The sequence below is a fragment of the Lepisosteus platostomus genome, chromosome 12 (assembly GCF_059453375.1).
Source record: "Lepisosteus platostomus isolate fLepPlt1 chromosome 12, fLepPlt1.hap1, whole genome shotgun sequence".
Classification (NCBI taxonomy): domain Eukaryota; kingdom Metazoa; phylum Chordata; class Actinopteri; order Semionotiformes; family Lepisosteidae; genus Lepisosteus; species Lepisosteus platostomus.
The window spans coordinates 33167891-33186154 of record NC_142622.1 but is presented as its reverse complement, the minus strand read 5'-3'; the positions used below and the strand labels follow the sequence as shown (position 1 = coordinate 33186154).

Below are 18264 nucleotides of genomic sequence, written 5' to 3'. Positions count from 1 at the left end.
GGGCCTTTAAAGATTGGCCAATTTCCCTCTTTCCTTCACATCTGAAGAAGGGTACACAGCTGAAACATTCTGTCTCTTTTCTTTTCCTTTCAGCATGGAATAAACCTTTACCAGTTCCTTACTTCTCTTGATGTTTCCAAGAGCACTCCTGAAGTAAAGAATATTAGAAGGACATGCAAGCATTCCGTACCAGATAATACACCGGTCATTATAAGACTAAATTCTGGAATATAATTGATAATTTGGCCATGAACTCTGAGTAATGTCCAGAAGGACAAAACAATGAGGAGAAGCAATGGAAATGAGTTTTCCTTGTGGGGCTGATTCTCCATGACAGGATGACAAACTCAGCTATCCAGGAGAGTCAATTGAGGTGGTATTGGCAACTGGGGTAAGTCTACACCCTTGTATAGATACGTCCATTGGGGCTCAAACCGGGGAAAGATCATGAGGCTGACAAAGACAGACCTGAGGAACTTTCTCTTGGCTAGCCTGGGATACTTGGGAATCCCCCGGTAGTAACTACCTTCCAACTTGCTGACAACATACAGGAAAAATAATGCTTAAAGAACAAAAGAGGATTTCAATAACAGCGAGGTTAATCAAGGACCTCACATCCCCTTACTACACATGACGTGGTTCTAAATTGAAAAAAGAAGGCACTTTACCTTAATGTTCTTTTCTTTAACCTTCTTCTCTAATCTTTCTTTTTAAAGCCTTTAAATCAGCATGCTCAAACTTTATCTCAGTGAGCACTCAGGCACTGGCACTGACTCGAAACCTCCACCAAGTGATGGAAACATTTTCTTCTCCTCTCGCCCATCCTCAGTCTGTGTCCTTAAACATACACAAGGACCAGATGTGTTCACTTGACTTCTGCTTTTTTAGTGGTTAATTAACTTCTTCCCACTGTGACCTCGGTCCAGACCTTCAAAACCCACATTATTTGTCATGAAAATTACAAACACAAAAACGCGAAGCCCCAAGAGGTAGTAAATTTATCCAGTCAGCCAACTATCCAATACATAAGAAAATAAAGAAGCAGTTGGGACAGATTAGAATAATCTTGCTCTGGTCTTCTGCACTGATTTTCTGTGTTAGACAGCTGCATCTGTGCCAAAGCTCAAGACATCTTCCTCTCTGCCTATAAACCTCCATACTTCAAGTTCAAGGTAAAGAGTACCAGAAATATTTTCTAACAATTGATTAAGCACTTCACATAAAACAAATTAATTTATTTCTTAGATCATTATCAGATTTCAAAAGTATTGTCAAGTTTCACTTCAGTCTTGCGACTAACATGAAACTTCATGCTGACGGGGGTATGTGAAACCAATTGGAAAAAATCAGCACAATACGAGAAGTCTAAAAACAACTACTACTAATAATAAATAAGAATAACTTTAATTTATAAAGTGCCTTTCCAAACCCAAGGATGTTGACATAAAACTATGAGTGTATATAAACTATATAAATTATATATTATATTGTATAAACTATTTAAATTACAGCACATTCACACAGAAATTGGGAAATATAAGATTAAGGAGAAAAACATAATGTCCCACGAATTGCGACGTGATGTCAATTCAATTCAATTTATTTTTGTATAGTGCCTTTCATAACAAGGTTCCCCTTAACAAAGCTGTGTGGGAGTACTGTACATGACATTACAGTGGTGTGTAACGTGATGTGGACCTTCCTGCACACTAGTCCCTGTAACGATTAATGTAATGTGACGTACGAGCAAATAAATACAGGTTCTGCAGCAGACATCTCACTGCAGAAATAATCCAACTTGATCTGCATGGGGCAAAACCGTGTTTAAATTGAAAGCAATATTCCAATCGGATTTAAAGAGATATATTCACAACGCTGCTTACATACAATGTCATAGGGCTCCACGTCACCAGAAGTTTTTTCACCTTGTTCTGAAAACATTATCTATTTTGTGTTTTAAATTGGAGTTCTGAAATGCACTCATCAACACTGATTCTTTCTACGCCCGAAACATAACAATAGCGTTGCAGTTTCCCTTTAAGGGGAGTCGCATGGTGGCGCAGTGGGGAACATTCTGGAACATTCTGAAATTCAATTCTGGACAAGGGGCTCTATCTGCATGGAGTTTGTATGTTCATGTGGGTTTCCTCCAAGTGTTCTGCAGTGTTCTACAGTCAAAAGACATACTGGTTGGACTGGTTGGCATTTGGTTCCTGGGAAAATTGGCTCTGGTGTGAGTGTGTGAGTGTTTGTAGTTGTGTGTGCCCTGTGATGGACTGGCATCCCTTCGAGGGCGTATCCTTCCCTGTGCTGGGATGGTCTCCCACTTCCCCGTGACCATGTATTGGATAGAACAGGTAGAAAATGTATGGCTGGTATCCAAGTGTTTAAAGAAGTGAACCATTCTTCAGACCAATATTAAAATAAGCTTAACAGAAAGCTCTGGGTGAAACCCAAAATGCAAACTATAATCCCTTTCGCCCCTTCATGTTTGTGCATCATTTTTAAATCTGCTGCAGGGAACATCACATTGTGCTGTAAGATTTTATTATTTTAAAAGCTTTCAAATAGATGTGGATGTACCTTAAAACATCATGTGTTATTGTTACAAACATTTTTAAAAATGTCGATGTTTTGTGGTCCTTCTAACTTTGAATAACTAACTCAATAAAATTGACACAGTTAACAAGGTTTCATTAAAGTGTGAAAACAAAGAAGGAAAGAATTTAAGTTATAAAGTACAGGAACATTTTGCTGTACGTTGTGATTTATTTAACTCATCTTTGTTAGCTTTCAAATGAGTAATAGGTGAATTCACTGCTAAATTGAGTCAGTCTCACTGTATTCCCCTAACACGTACAGTATCTTTGATGAAATAATCAAAGAAGAAAGAACATTCTTACTGTATGTTATCCTAGCCTACAGACCTTGTACTTCTACAGCAAGCGCTGTAAGGCCTACACAATATTTCATGGGCAAAGACAGACACTACATGGCCCTGGTGTGGATGAAGCAAAGTACCGATATTTAATTAACTCAGTCAGATTTCAGCTTTGAAAACAGGTGCAACAGGATGCAGAGCTAATACTGAAACAACAATGGGATGACTGAGGAGAACAAAAGAATTACCTGAGAAATATGGAATAAAACAGTCATGACTATGGTGGACTCAAAATCCTAGGAGCTACTCTGGCCTGTGAATGACTTTAACAACATATTTAGATACATTAACCTAGCAAGGATATGTATATTTATACAAGCATCTAATTTTTTGTTTTTTCCTGTCATTTCCTGTTGGTTTACTGCCTAGCATTTACAAATCATATTAAAGGCTTACATTTGCAACATCCTTCCTGCAAATTATGTTTTAGGGGATTAGATCAATGTGGGTAACATTCTGTGAATGTTACAAACGTGAAGACTAGGTAGCTTTTCGTTTTAAAAATCTTTTATATGGAAACTCTCATTTAAGAGAATGGTTCACTGTCTCCATGTACTGTACAGTAAATTGGAAAGGAAGGAGTCCATTTAAATGAAAGAAAAAAATGATAGAAATAGGAGTGGTGAACTTTAATTATACAAATAGACTTTTTCTTGCATGATACGGTAGCAGAGCATCAGAGCTTACTATAGTATTTATTAACACTGCTGAATTTAAATATGAAACTCATGAGTAAAAAGCTTCTGGTTCTCCACAGCTTGTTCTAATTAGTGTGACCTAGCAGCTCAGGATGCAGTCTCAGATTCCTGTAAGGGGTGATCGAGAGGTCTCACTTGATATTCATGCCAACTAAGCCTCGACACACTGATCTTGAAACTCAAGAAAGCCATGTTTGAGCTTGTATTTGGACTTCAAAACTACCATTCACCGCCACATGTGTTTATTCGGTTTCTCTACAGGTTTTTCAGGTCTTTGCAACCTAAGAAAACCGACCAAGAATGACATAATCCCCAGACGGGAAATATCTTTTTGTATTAGAGATAAGATGTTTATAAAGAACAGAAGACAAGCAACTAAGCCTAACCCTTTAGGTTCAGAGAAGAATAATGCGATTTCACTCTTCAAAAAGTACTGAGGAAACATCTCTGGAAGGAAATGAGCCAGTTTAAGTAGGCTATTATCAATGTATATGCACATATAAAGTGAGTGATACAAACATGATGCCAACAAACAGCATAAGAACAAAAGCACAGGTGGGCGTTTTGAATTTTTTAGTGGTTGCCAAGAAGGTGTCCAAAATGATACAATATAAATGAAATATAAATACATCACTTCAAATGGTGCGCATGGATAGTCTGTCCTTCGTGATAACTTGTTACAGTTGTACGGAAATCATTCACAGCAACCTCTGTATTCTGGGAAGACCGATCCAAAGTATTCAGTCCATTTCCATCTGAAGCAATAAATCTGCCCCAAGATAAAAACACGCTCAAAGAAAAGTCAAGCAGGTCCGTTGTTTTCACTGGTGTGGCGGCACTGCTACGGCACAATTTTTTTAATGGAAAAATAGAATTTTACTTAGCAATTATCCGTTCATACTAATTCACACCTCTAGAAGAACTTGTTTATTCCGTGTAGTATTGTGCTCTGCACTGATCCAGACCTCCACCAGATTTTGTTTGTGAACTAGAACAATAATACAAAAACAAACTATATGAGGCATGTTCATAGTGTAATGTTTTCCAGCAAGGAAAATGTACATTAGGGAAATGCCTTATGTTTCCATCGCTTCTGCATCCTCATCCTCTGCTTGGGAGATGGCAGTAATGAATAATTGAGTATGTGTGCATTATAGACTGCCTTCACAGAATAAACAATCTGCTCCCAGTTTTTAGATTAACAAGTATAACAACATTGATGATTTAAGAAAAAACTACTGAACATTACAATGGAAAGGAAAACATTAGTATTGCATTCTTTATGAAAAGCTATTGATACTGTATATTCTATGTGGCCAGTGTCGATGTGATATTAATACCCATATCAAAGAAAAAACTGTTTAAGAACAGTACCTTACTGGCTTTTGCAATACAGGAATATTGTATTATTATTTGTAACCGATGACTGTTTCTTATACAAATGAGGAAAAGTTGAGCATACCCTTTTTTTGCTCAAGATATTCATGTTTAAGCAAAGGGGTGAAAATATCTATGTTTAAGGATAACATAGGTGTAAGAAATTCAGATATCCTCATGGGTATAGATCGTATTGTCTAACTGGCATCTCCTTTCCAATTTATCTGGGTTTGAGAAATAGGATTGGGGGATTGTGCTGATTGGCTTCAGTCTCTACAGGCAGTAAATAAGCTTTTTGGTAACTTTTTTCTTTCTCTCTTGATGCTTTTCAGAACAGTTTAATTTTGCAATGAGGATGAAATCTTTACACCAGAGATTTGATAACTGACCCATTTCAATGTTTGGGATTTGGATATAAATATACCAGAACATCTTGTATTATAATCCTTCGTAAGAGATTACATTTTTGGATGAATGGCCACTTTTATATCTTGAGGCTGACATGTAATGTACAGTACATATACATATACAATGTAATGTACAAATAAGTGAGATGACATGTGTTTTCCTGATTTAAGTAAAAAGCACCAAACACTGTGTACTGTATTGACCACTGTGCTGATGAATGGCATAAAAGTGACCAGCCTTTTGAGAAGGTGTGTTTTCTATTTAAAATCACTCTTAACAAAAGACAATTGTGCTCTTTACAAATGTGTTTTTTTAAAGCCACATTAACCACTATTTTAGAAATTCAAATTAGATATCACCTTTGGACATCATACAGAGACACATTTGAACCATTAAGATACTGCCTTACCAAAATATATTAAACTTCTTTACTGCATGAGTGTTTCAATGGCTGTTAAATTATGTGAAAATTATACTGTGTTCTTATATTTCAATTCTTTTTGGCAAATTTTAATCCAGATCCTCATGTGATTGTGTCAATCTGTAATGTTGATCAACAACTTTGAGATGATTTTTCAAGATACCTGCTCTCCCGATCATATGATATGAAAAAACATCCATAGAACATGACTCGAAACTTTTGCACTGTTGCAAAAAAACCTAACATTTGTCAAGAGCTCTTATTATGATCAAAAGCTTTGCATCAGATTTGACAGGTATCAAATTTTAGTTTATTTCTAAAAATCTTTTTATAGAAAAGTAACCCCCTTTGAATCAGAAGGGAGAAACAAACTCCTTTTCTTACCAGCAAATTAACACAGTCTGTGTAATAGCAAGAATATTTTTATGACTAGTTCTTCTGGGCAGTACAAGTCAATCTTCTAGTGTTACTGTAAATACACTATGCTGTCAAGACAAATAGGAATTTCCCATGATTTAGGAGCATAGAGGTCTCAATAAAACAAGCCCTAAAATATAATTAATTACCCACATTTCTGGAATGGGTAACATACTGTACTATCCAGTTAGCCCTGATACACACATCCTATAGCTGCAGTGCTTGTACAATTAATGTGAATGGACGGGGAAGGCTGCCCTAAACACAAGTGGCAATAACACACTTTATACAAGCCAGGAATAAAAAAGAAAGGGTTTAATCTCCCGAAGTCATGATTTTATCAGAAGGAAATCTGTCCTATTTCTTTGACTAGATTTGTAAGGACCTTCAGTAGTGAGTGTATTTAAGGGATTAAATCACTAAATTTGAATTATTTCCTGAAAGTCATGTATTTGCAAGACTAGCATCTGTCCATACTAACATTATTTTTCTGTGAACCTTCTTAAGGTTTCTTGGGCCTCCTGAATGGCTTGGGAAAAGGGAGCTCTTTCCCAAGTGTACCTTTCCGAACTGGTGCTGAGGGTCTTGACTCTCCTTCAATCAGGACTGACCCTCCAGTATGAGACTGTAGTGCCACAGATGCACTGAAAGACAAATGGCTCAAAACTGGAAGGAGTCTGTCTGCACTTCCTCCTTCTACCCTGTGTGAGGTCATGGGATTCGTAGTTGCGAGCCGAGATATGAAAAACACCCAACTGGCTATTCCAAATCCAGCAGGTATAACACAAATAATTGCTAATTCTTAAATGAAGCAAAAAAAGATTTTTATTTCCTGTTGCTGTTAAATTTCTGTTTTGTCTATTTTTAAGGGCCAGGACTGAGTTTTATTCAGCTTTTGATCTATACAGTACATGCATATTTGTTTGAACTGTGAACTGATCTATTCCCCATATTTAGCAATCTGATATCAGGTCAGAAATGTTTGCTTTTTAATTTATAAACCATGTAACAGCAGACAGCACAGCTGTTAAGACCCATAAGGCTTATTCAGTGGCCTGCTTTCATATCTAATGATGCTAAATTGCTCTAGACTCAGTCATCAGTGGTGGGAGTCTTTTTGATTTTAAGCTTGACTCCTGTGAGTGACTTTCACAAGGATATAAAGTAAAGAAAAAAATCTTCACATTCTGTGACTTAAAAACAAGGCTAAGAACACAAACAGCTGGCAACAGCTCTTGCTTATGATGGTCCTCATAAACCTCTTGCCGTGTTCTTGCGAATCAGTTTCATGTTTTGTATTTTGCTACACCCTTGTATAAAGAATGTCCCCAACAATTCTCTAGGTTTTTACCAGAGGCCCTTTTAGCTTATAGTCAGTGAAGGAATGTCGCCTTTTCAGTGTTGAGTACAAAAAACAAGGCCCTAACAGACATCAGAATCTGCCAAAGCACCAGTTTCTCTGCATAGCGTACAAAGCTCCCTTTGTTCTGGAGACAGCCCACAGCATGGACATGCTTTTCAGCCCTTGCTGCAAATAATTGGAAAGTCAGTACTTTGGGGATCCTTGTAGAAAACCTTCAACAAATTTCTTGGCATCTTGGCCAAATACTGAGCAATTTGGGAGTTTGTTGCATCTAATAAAATAGTTCTTTCTTATTTTTTTTGCAGGAAAAAGATGAAGACCACAGGACGGCCTTTGCATGCAATGGAAATGGAAATTACTTCGTGGTTTCCAACTTCTGTGCACGTCACTGCCCATCATCACATCACCAAAAAAAAAACAACCCACTGGAGTATTCTTTGAGCTCCACAGCACAAAATGCTTTTTTTTTCTAAAAGCAACTGGAAAAGTGTGAAGAAAGTAGAAAACTAGACATCTAAAATATAGATGTGGAAAAGCAAAAGAATTCACTTACAATTTGTGGGTTTACTCTTGACTACAATGAGACAAATTGTTCACTGAAGAACAAAACATTTCAAGCTGTCCTCATAATGTTTTCCGATTCTCTGGATGCATCGGTATCCCAAACATTTAAAATTAAGTCAAGCACAATTTCAATGTATAAATCTACATTGTGTAACATGATTAATGTTTATTTGACCATTTCCAAATTCATACTCTACCGGCATAATGATGTTTCTTTCATAAATACTTAAGTTTGTATGAATTCCTTCCCAGTCTTCACCATTGGCTTTGGTAATAAATATCCAATGCCTTCACAGGTTTTGAAGATATGGTTGTGTCACTACATACTGTAAATAGCTCCAATTTCTTTATTGAGTAATCTTATGGAAATCCATTAAATACATCCCCACACATCACAGAGGAAACCTCCATATCAAGAGTTCTTTGTATAATACAATCCTCCTCTTACTAAAATCATTTGCTTAAACCTGAATGCTGTTTCTTCAACATCTATACTTAACAGTAACACACACAGCAAAAGCTGGAACAGAGACATATTATTGGAGAATCATCATTCTCAAGATCACTTTATAAACATAACACATGAAGATATTAGCAGATGTGCACTGCAATACCAAGCAGAAAAACTGTTTTGTACAGACTACACAGGGAGTCCTTATTAAGTTTTCTTCTTTCAGAAAAATAACCAACAGTCATTTATTAAGTGTCCACCATACCACCAGCTGCCTGAAATTCTGGTATGTCAAAATGGCTGCAAGCACACTAAAATTAAACTGAGCGAGGGCGCTAAAAGTTTAAATACTGTTTTTTTTTCGTGCTCTACATTAGGATTAATGTACTGAATGCCAGCAGCTGTGCTTCCTAGTGGAATAGAAGTGTCCTTCCGAGAAGTGTAATTGAGAAAATGAAGAGCTCCAGCTGAGCTGATTGGTCTCTCGCTGGCATTCCTTCATTGTAAAGGATGCTGGGGGTGCTGCTGCTTCTGTAGGCACGTCTGCTTCAGAATCATTTTGATCTCTGCAGTGTGCCCTCCGTGCCTCAAAAACAAGATGTTTTCGTCACTAAGTGCTCAATGGCATGATGCCCATTTCTGTTCTTTCGTGGACAGTTGAAGCTCTTCAGGGCTGTATTTAAGAGGACTGGAAAAATCCAGCTCTTGAGGAAAACAGATGCAGACTAGAAGAGCTCTAAGAGTTTTAAGTTGAGTGGTTTTCTCCTATAGGCCTGTCTCTTCAATTACTGAGGCTGTGCGCCCCCTTGTTAAAGGATAGCAGTCTGTAACAAACTTTCCAGTTTATTGAATATTAAATGCAGGAAATGCAGAGAGTTTCTTAATTTTGTTTTTGTACAGTTAAAATATTTCTAAAAGAGTCTGTACTTGGCTCTACCTATCCATGGACTCCAAGAAGTTGCAGAATACCAAGAACTACATACAAATATCAATATCAACTCACTATTTTGAAATGAAAAGTTGCCTCGTCCTTCATAGACTAATGAGATGCCAGATTAATTTTTGGAAAACCAAAACAATTTAAACATAGACCTTAAAGGGAAAATGACGGCCATATTTCCATTTTCGAACTGTGACTTTATGATGCATTTTTCCTTATTTTACACTTCAAGCTTTGGCCCGGTCAATCCAAATAGTCCTTATCAAAACTAATTCAGGGGTACTGCCAACGTTATTTACTGAATGAGGTTAATAGGTTCATTTAATATGTTAATTGGGTTAATTCACTGTATTCCGAAATGCTTAAAACACATCAAAGGGCTAATGGGTAAATCCACTTCTGTTTAATTGATCGAAATCCATTTTTAATGATTTATGAATTCATGAGAGGAATCTATTTTTTTAAATGTACAGTATATGACTTCATATTCTGTCTGTTATCCTGAATGATTTATTATTTCAAAGACACTTCACTTGAAGAAATCAGCATATCTAAAACAATAAGGGATTATCAGTTTAGATGATGCATTTTGGCTAATTGATCTTACCTTGCATCCCTCACAAGCACTGACTCCATAGTGGTATCCTGATGACTTGTCCTGACAGACAAAACACGGTTTGTAAACTCGGGGCGGAGGGAGAGGCGAAGGGGGGCTCGGCACTAATTCTTCGGAGCTGGTGCTCTGCGTTTCAATGGCTGCAAAACACCACAACATTGCTGCGTCATTATCTCCGGTCACAAGCAGAAAAAGAAGAAAACGTCTCCTTCTACAATACCTAAAATTTCAAAACCCACAGTTCATGTGTCTTTTATATAAAAATCCCCGTGCACCTTTTCTCAGTCCAAGTAAAAAATTCTGATAAACTGTCATATCAGCCACGTGCAGTCTATTCAGCCCAGACATTTGCAATATATCAGTACTATATTACATCTTGAAAGGCAAGAACAAAATTAACGTGATTATTAGTATTCTTGCTTAAAGATAAATCAGACAACGTCAGTGAAAAATGTAAATGACGTTTTCAATCATGCACCACACGACAGGAAGCAAATTACACATTTAACACATTTCTCTGATGTATTTTTGTGATATGCTATGGGGCTCTTTCCAAAATGTATACAGTACTGCAGCTTTCATGAGGAAACAAGCCTTCCTGAGACAACCCCATCTTCACACCACTGGGGAACATGATTTTACATCAAAATAAAGCCGTTATTAAATATAGAATTTCTCAAGCATTATTTCGACATTGATATTTTCTACATGTATAAAACGAGATGGCCAGGATACAGCATGTACAGTTAATTAAAAGAATGAGTCTGCTATTTGAATAATATACATTTCTATTCTTGTAATGATATGTCAGAGTATACATCTGTTTTCTTTGCAAGAATATCCCTTTACAGTAGAAAATGTGTTAACTTAGCTTTAAAGCAGACTTCATGAAACTAGCAATATAAATAGAGTTCTGCTTTAATAACATGAATTCTAATCTTCTTAATTCAGTCAAGGCAGGATATAACTTTTGCTTTAAGCAAAATTAAAGTAAACCTACTGAATGTGGAAAATCAGTTATGTATACAGTATATTGTAATGGATAACAAAAGTCATTCATTTTAGTTTTCAAATGGATGCTTTAAAGAATATGTATTATGTATTTTTAACACATAATCAGATACGGTAAAAAATTACAATCCTGAAAAATAACAAAAAATAATAATAAGGATAAAATAATATGAAGAAATGTAAATTTAACAACATTGGGAAATAACAAAAAAAGTGAAAGCTGATATTAATCAGTTTAATCAATTCTGGTATTTTAATCACATTTTCTAATAGTTCAGGATAACAGGATCCATTTACACAGAGAGGAAGCAAAGCAAACACATTTGAAACAGGACATGGTTGTTCGATTGTGTAGTATAAACTGAGAGAAGAACAAGGAAACAGAAAAAAACACTATGCCTTTGAATGTCATAATGCACATAATACAAGGAGGATATGTACAAAATTCCAGTTGAAATCGTGGATTAATTCCCATGAAACAAAACATTATAGAAGCAGTTTTAACCAAAATGCTCCTAAATGTCTCCATTAATCCCAAAGTAAAGGAAACCCATTTGTGTATTTTTCAGAAACCGAGGCTCACCAAATTTTTTAATTTGAATAATTATTTGAATACTCCCAGTAACGTACCTAATGTACCAGTAATTATATGAACCAGACAGAAACAATAATTGGGTATAACTCTTCCCGAGTGGAGTCCCCCACTGCTTGAATACACAAGGCTGTCTTTTCTCTCTCAAAAAGTAATGCCATAGTGATAAAGTAGGTTTAAGCCTAAATGAGTGTGTCACTATTCTTGAGCTACTAAAAAATCTCCAGGATTTAGAAAAGGGGTGGAAAAAAAACAATTGGACATGAATATTTCTAAAAATATTTCTGAGATAAAGACTTTTGGGAATGAGTTTTGTCAGAGGGGGAAATAAATTATAGAAAAGATCAAAAGAACAGCCCTTTTCATAGACGTGATTTATTACTGAAGGGCAGAAAACAAAAAGCTTTGCGTTTCCTTTTACTTACTAATGAACTGGTATTTTTGAACAGCGCCCCTGGCTAATATTACAGACACTTAAAACAGTTTCTCCTCGGGTGCTGTGAAAAAGATCTTCAGCTTGTTACTTTCTGACATTTCACTCAAGAATGCAGATTACTGACTTCCAGTGCTAAGGTCAATTAACATGGTACACTACTTAGTGTTAGCCTTTGTCCAGGCACAAATCACTGCCGTTTTGACAATTTACCCTTTCCAGTGAAATCAAAGGTAAGTTTTTGCAGGAAACCCTCAGTCAGGAAAACAACAATTCCTAACAATTTACTGGAAAGCACTGCAGATCTGAAACAAAGATCCAAAAAGGGCCTTAGTTTTCGAAATTTAAGATGATCCTTTCCAGTTGGCTGCCTTCAGCTCCCTGACACAAAAGCACAGCCAAAGGCACCAGAAGTGTATTGATACAGCCTCAGTTGACACCATTCATCACTCCGTTACAATAAATCTTCATTTGAGACTCCCAATTCCTCACCAGCACAAGTCACCGAGGGCCTTAGTTTCACACTCTAATTGGTTATGATAAACTAAACAAACATGTCTTGCATAGGTTCCACCTTCAGAATTATATTTGTCTACAAACACCTCTCTGAAATCCTTTTCTGTCCTGAGAATCTCTCATGTTCAAAGTTCTTCATAAGAAAATGCCACAGGTTTTGACCTGTAAATTATGGTGGGATGAAAACATTATGGTTGTATGGTTACTACGTTTGGGATGGTATCAGGAAAAGGTATCTTAATCCTGCTTAGCTCTCTGACCATTATGTTGTAGATAGAAAAGGAAAATAATTTGGTCAGATTTGTGCAATAATTGTTTTTTACGGTTCTTGTGATCATTTCTTTTTTTTAAATTGAGTTTTACAAAAATACTGTCCCAAGGCAAAGATCCTCAGTCTATAACATTTCCACAGATGTGTGGTGATAAATGCGAACACCTCCTGTTGCCTGTTTCCACACAGCAATGTCTTTCTTGTAAGATTACCAGAGAGCTCTCTTCAGATGTACATACCCCACAAATCCCCTGTTCTGCAATATATTATACAGCATTGCACCACTCCTGTGTCTTGATAGAAACATATTTTTGTTTTCTCATTTCGTGATGAAAGGTTAAGAATATGTGACAAGAGTATGGAAAACAGACACACTAACAGAAAAGGTGACAACAGGGGTCAGTATTGTGCATTAGAAATGGTTACTTTGCAGTGGGTGATATAAATTATAAACAACATAATGGCAGAGAGGTGTAATTGAAACGGAGGATACATTTAGCCAATATAGCCATAGAGAAATGGGATAATGTAAAGGCTTTTTTTTAGCAAAGTAAGAAATACATATATTTATTTTTTACACCTTGACGACTGACACCATAGGTTATAGCTTTGCTATAATTGTATTAAAAGGTCTGTCTCAGCTTGTTTGATGCTATTCCAGGTGTTAACTCAATGTTAGAAGACATCAATACCCTTTCTACCATGTCAGGTGACAGAGACAAACAGTTCTCTAGCAGGTGAAGTAATATGTTAATAAATTCCTCTTTCTTAATTCCTACACGTTACGAACTTCCAATTCTCACAAAGCGCATGAATTTTAATATTTAAGAAATGGGATAATATTACACTTACCTATGATATACTCAAAGAAGACTGCATTTCAGTTGCTCTGTATTTGCAGATAATGCTTGTATAAGCAGTGGAGAGCAATTTGGTCTTCATTCATCAGATATGAAATAACTTGCTCATGGATCAATTAAATAAGATTGAAAATGTAATTATAACATAGTGTTGTAAAATAGGGATATATTTCTACAATAATTCAGGAGTAGATCTCCCCTGAGAAGCAACTGTTCAAGGCAAAATATTACTGCACAAATCCATCATGAATTATTTGAGAATATATTTGAGAACAATATAAAGAAGACAATCAATAAATAAATACAAATTAAACAAAAAATAGTATATCTGGGGTATCTAGCTGTTAATTTAAACAGATCATATCCGTTTTAAAGGAAGTCACCCAAACAGCTTTTCTAAATAAAAAGTGTTTGTTCCTTTTACATAAAAATTGTCATTAAAGTTTATTTGGAATTTACCTAGTACCACAGAGAAACAATGAGATTAGTTTTAGTTTTTGCTTGATTTTATCCAATGACGATTAACTAGAATAGCACTGCTTAGAAAGTAAATATGAAAAGGCAGCATAAAAAATCTAATTGTTTAATACATTGTTTACTCAGTAGCAACAACTGAATCATTAACACAAAAGATATCAAAGGAAAAATGGATTTGACATAATCCAGTTTCATTAAAAAGTGTAATCGGCATCACCGCGTCACTCTTGTTTTAAGCCCTGATAAAATTTAACCAAAGCTGAACTGCCAATTCATCGTCTCACTGCATTTTTACACATGTGAATGCTGTAACTGGTTTATTCATTAGTGTGCTTACAGCACAGATCTAAAATAACATTCTGCCATCTCTGCCACTATTCCATAATAAAAATAGGGAACCAGAGCAGATTTTTGGTGTATTTTTATAAACCTAGCTGAGAGTACTTCAGTTCCCTTCAGCATGAAAGACATGAAATGACACTTTGAACCATAACCTTTGTACTGCCAAACTAAAAAAAAAAATGTTTATTTACTTATCCTGATAGCCTAAACAGTCACTTAAAAATCAACATATCTCAATAGACATAAAATAAACAAAATGAAACAAAGCTAATCAAATCAGTGTTAAGTCCACAAGATCACTGCAAAGGCTAGTTTATTTTACTGTTTCTATCTGCTAAGATTTTTTGTGCAGTGTTTGTGGAAGAATGTTTATTTATATTAGTTTCTCAAAAAACAATCAAAGAGGATTTTACATTTTAGACTGGAGTGGCGCAGTTGTAATAAATGTCAGCGAGTAGAAATGTTTTAAATGTTTTGAATAAATTACAACAGTATTAACTATCGGTCTTTTCGCTGCTTCCTTTTAACATTTAAGAGATTATTTCCATTTCAGAAAACGCAGAGGATTTTGATTTTTCATGTACGTATCATGACTACATGCACAGCTGCACAAGCAAGGTAAAATGGACAAAAACTTAATTGGGAATGCTCAATAAAAGGCATTGTGTTCAAAATGAACCAAAAACCTTGAAAATATTATGAAAAGAAACAGCCGAGTCTTTCTGAAAAAAATATTCTGCTTCTATACCTTGCATATACAGTATATAGAGATATTTAGAACCAAAAACAAACATGTTTATACAATATACAGAGACACATACTGTAGGTAAAAGAAAAAAGAAAAAAGTGAGCCAGTATTTCTTGATGTTCTCTAACATCTGATGCTACAGAAACCTTATTCATTTTATGGGTTATTAAGCATCTGCAGAGGCAACTGCTGTGAAGTGTCCACACTGCTGGTTAACACAAACATCAGCACCATTATATGAATAAAGGGGACTGACAGATAACAAAATGGGAAGGGTTTATGGAAAAAAAAAAGAAAAATTGCTCATCTCTATCCCCTTGAACTTTTAGCCCCACGTTGAACCTCAAACCAGGGTCAAACAGGAAAACACACCCATTTGCAACTATTCACTAAATGGGAAAGAAAATTCAAAATATGCCACTTGATTCATGGACTATAATACGCCTGAGCTGTATGTTGCTAAACCTACACAAAAGGTGTTACGTGGGGTTATAATATGGAAGGGAGGAGTCCCTGTCTTGGCTTTTAAAAATAACCCCTGTAATCTGTATGCACAGCTTCTACTAAATAGTTTCCCTCCATTTTTTTTTTACAGCAAGCGTTTTTTGTAAACAAGACACGCAAAGCCTTTACTCGACATTCTAGCTAAAACAACTGTGGATGTAAAATGCGTAAGGGGATCGGCAAAAGATTCTTCACACAATTCCTGACATGTTTCGAATTTTTTTAAAGGTTAGATTGATACAGGGGATAAGATTATGTCTCAGAAGAGTAGATTGTGGGTACTCTTGATGTTAAGGGCTAAATGGGCCGGTAGACATACAGTGAGCAATTTTAATGCCACTGATGACAGAGAACCGAGTACAGTACTGCAAAGTCAAATCCTGCTGCTACTCCTACTATAACGCTGTATCATGAGGCCCTTCATTTAAAAAAAAAAACCCTCTTTGAAAGCACTCATCTTAAAAAAAAAGAAAAAGTTGCAAAGAGAAAGGAATTTCCTGGAGTGCCCCGGGGGGAATTAGGAGTTCTGAACTCCAGGGTCTCCAGCGAGAGGGAGCAATTTCAGCTGATTAGGGGTACACAGTGAAGTGTTGCACTTGGTCAAAACATTCTGTTAGCCCTCATTTTTGTTGGCAGCTAATATAGTCAGTCTTTTTTTCCCTATGAATTCACTGCTGGAGTGCAGGCTCATAGCTCACATATATGAGGCAAAAAGTCAAAGGAAACGCCAAAGTTCAACGAAAGTACAAGTAATTAGAACCAGATTTACCACAGCTCGCTGTATATATTTCATGGTAGAAGTTATTTATAAGCTTTTAAATGCTAGAGAAAGAGAAAATCACAAAAGCCATCTCATTCCATGTCTAAGTCTGAAAAAGAAAACACTGTCTGCTTCTCGTCAGGTCATGGTTAAGACAGTGAAACAGCTACAATACAGACTTGGTTACTGCATTTTTCTCTGTTATTATCTGGCAGGAGTTTATTTAATCTAAAAATCTAAAATCTTTGAAAAAAATCTGAAACCGTACAATGTCAAAAGAGAAAAAAAGTTGAAGCCATCGTCCAAGAAATAACTGCAGTGCATTTTGGAGTCTCTTAGCTAGCTCTGCCTTTCCAAAAAGGAAAGGCTGTCTCTCCTAGTGTTACTAACCCAGCCATGACCTCAGAGTGACAGGCCTGACCCGGTCATGATGGAGCCTGACTGTGCACTGGTTATAGAGCAGTGTGGTCTCCCAGCTATTCTACACTGTAAATACAACAGGTGCAAGACATTTTAAAGCCACAATAAAACCTACCCGTAATGAATACACCAATATTTTTTTTTTAAAAACAGTTAACCCTCGGCTATGGTTTAGGGCTGTCCATTCTCCCAAAATAACATTTCAACGTTTTATTAGGAGGCTATGCTTTAAACTACGTACAATGCAGAGAATTTCAGAAAGAAATTAATTCACTCACTTAAAAAAAATACTTGAAGATATGAACAAATAGGTTTTCTAACACATCAAATATGTTGGATTCTTAATCACTGTCAATTAAAAATGAACAAAAATATGAATATGTGATAGTTCTTTCAAGTATTCACAGTCTTCATCTCCCTTCAATACTTTGGTTATTAGTGGGCTTTTCTTTTTGCACCTTCCAGCTGAATGTAGGAACCTGGATGCCCTTAATCAACTTGATTAAATACTGCTCATCTCCTGGCAATGTCCTTCATTAAAATATGAACAACACTGCTGCTTTCAGCTGCCTCTCACCCCTAAATTAGCCTGGCACGCGATCTATGTTAATGACTTTTCATGTCACTTTCATAAGAGCTTAAGCTGAAAAAAGCAGTAATTAGCTGTGATCAAAAACTTATTAGGGGTTTTAGTGTACTAATATCGAATTCTAATCTTGAAGATGACTGCCTGGGGCTTTATTTACTACAGACTGTTTACAGAGCAACACTAAGGTCAATACTGAGGAGGAAAACAAAATACCTCTACAAACACATGGTAAAACATAAATCGGCATTAACTGTTTGAAAAAAAAAAGAATTATGCAGCTAGAGTTTTCCCTGTGCTCACTAAGAATAGCTTAATATTTATTAGCAGATACAGAACAGCAGGGGGACAGCTCTCCTGAACAAGTGATTCAATTAAAAATGAGCACTTTTTATAACCAATCAGGGCCTGTATAAGTGATGTATTTTACCAGTTTCAAACTTGCATCTTAAATAATGAAACTCTAACAGATGGATCATCACAGGACATTAAAAATAATGTAGTGGATCCCACGAGACAGGAAAAAAACCAAGGAGAAGTCTTCCTGC

General features: G+C 36.1%; 1 protein-coding gene across 4 annotated transcripts in view; it reads right to left on the bottom strand.

Annotated features, from left to right (window-relative positions):
• The window catches only part of LOC148651421 (retinoic acid receptor beta-like), a 263163-nt gene that overhangs the window by 64769 nt on the left and 180130 nt on the right, over positions 1 to 18264 (bottom strand). For all 4 annotated transcript variants that reach the window (XM_088601681.1, XM_088601679.1, XM_088601680.1 and 1 more), the window contains one exon: positions 10188 to 10336. In XM_088601681.1, the coding sequence (XP_088457807.1) occupies positions 10188 to 10336 (149 nt within the window). The remainder of the gene's footprint in view (positions 1 to 10187; positions 10337 to 18264) is intronic.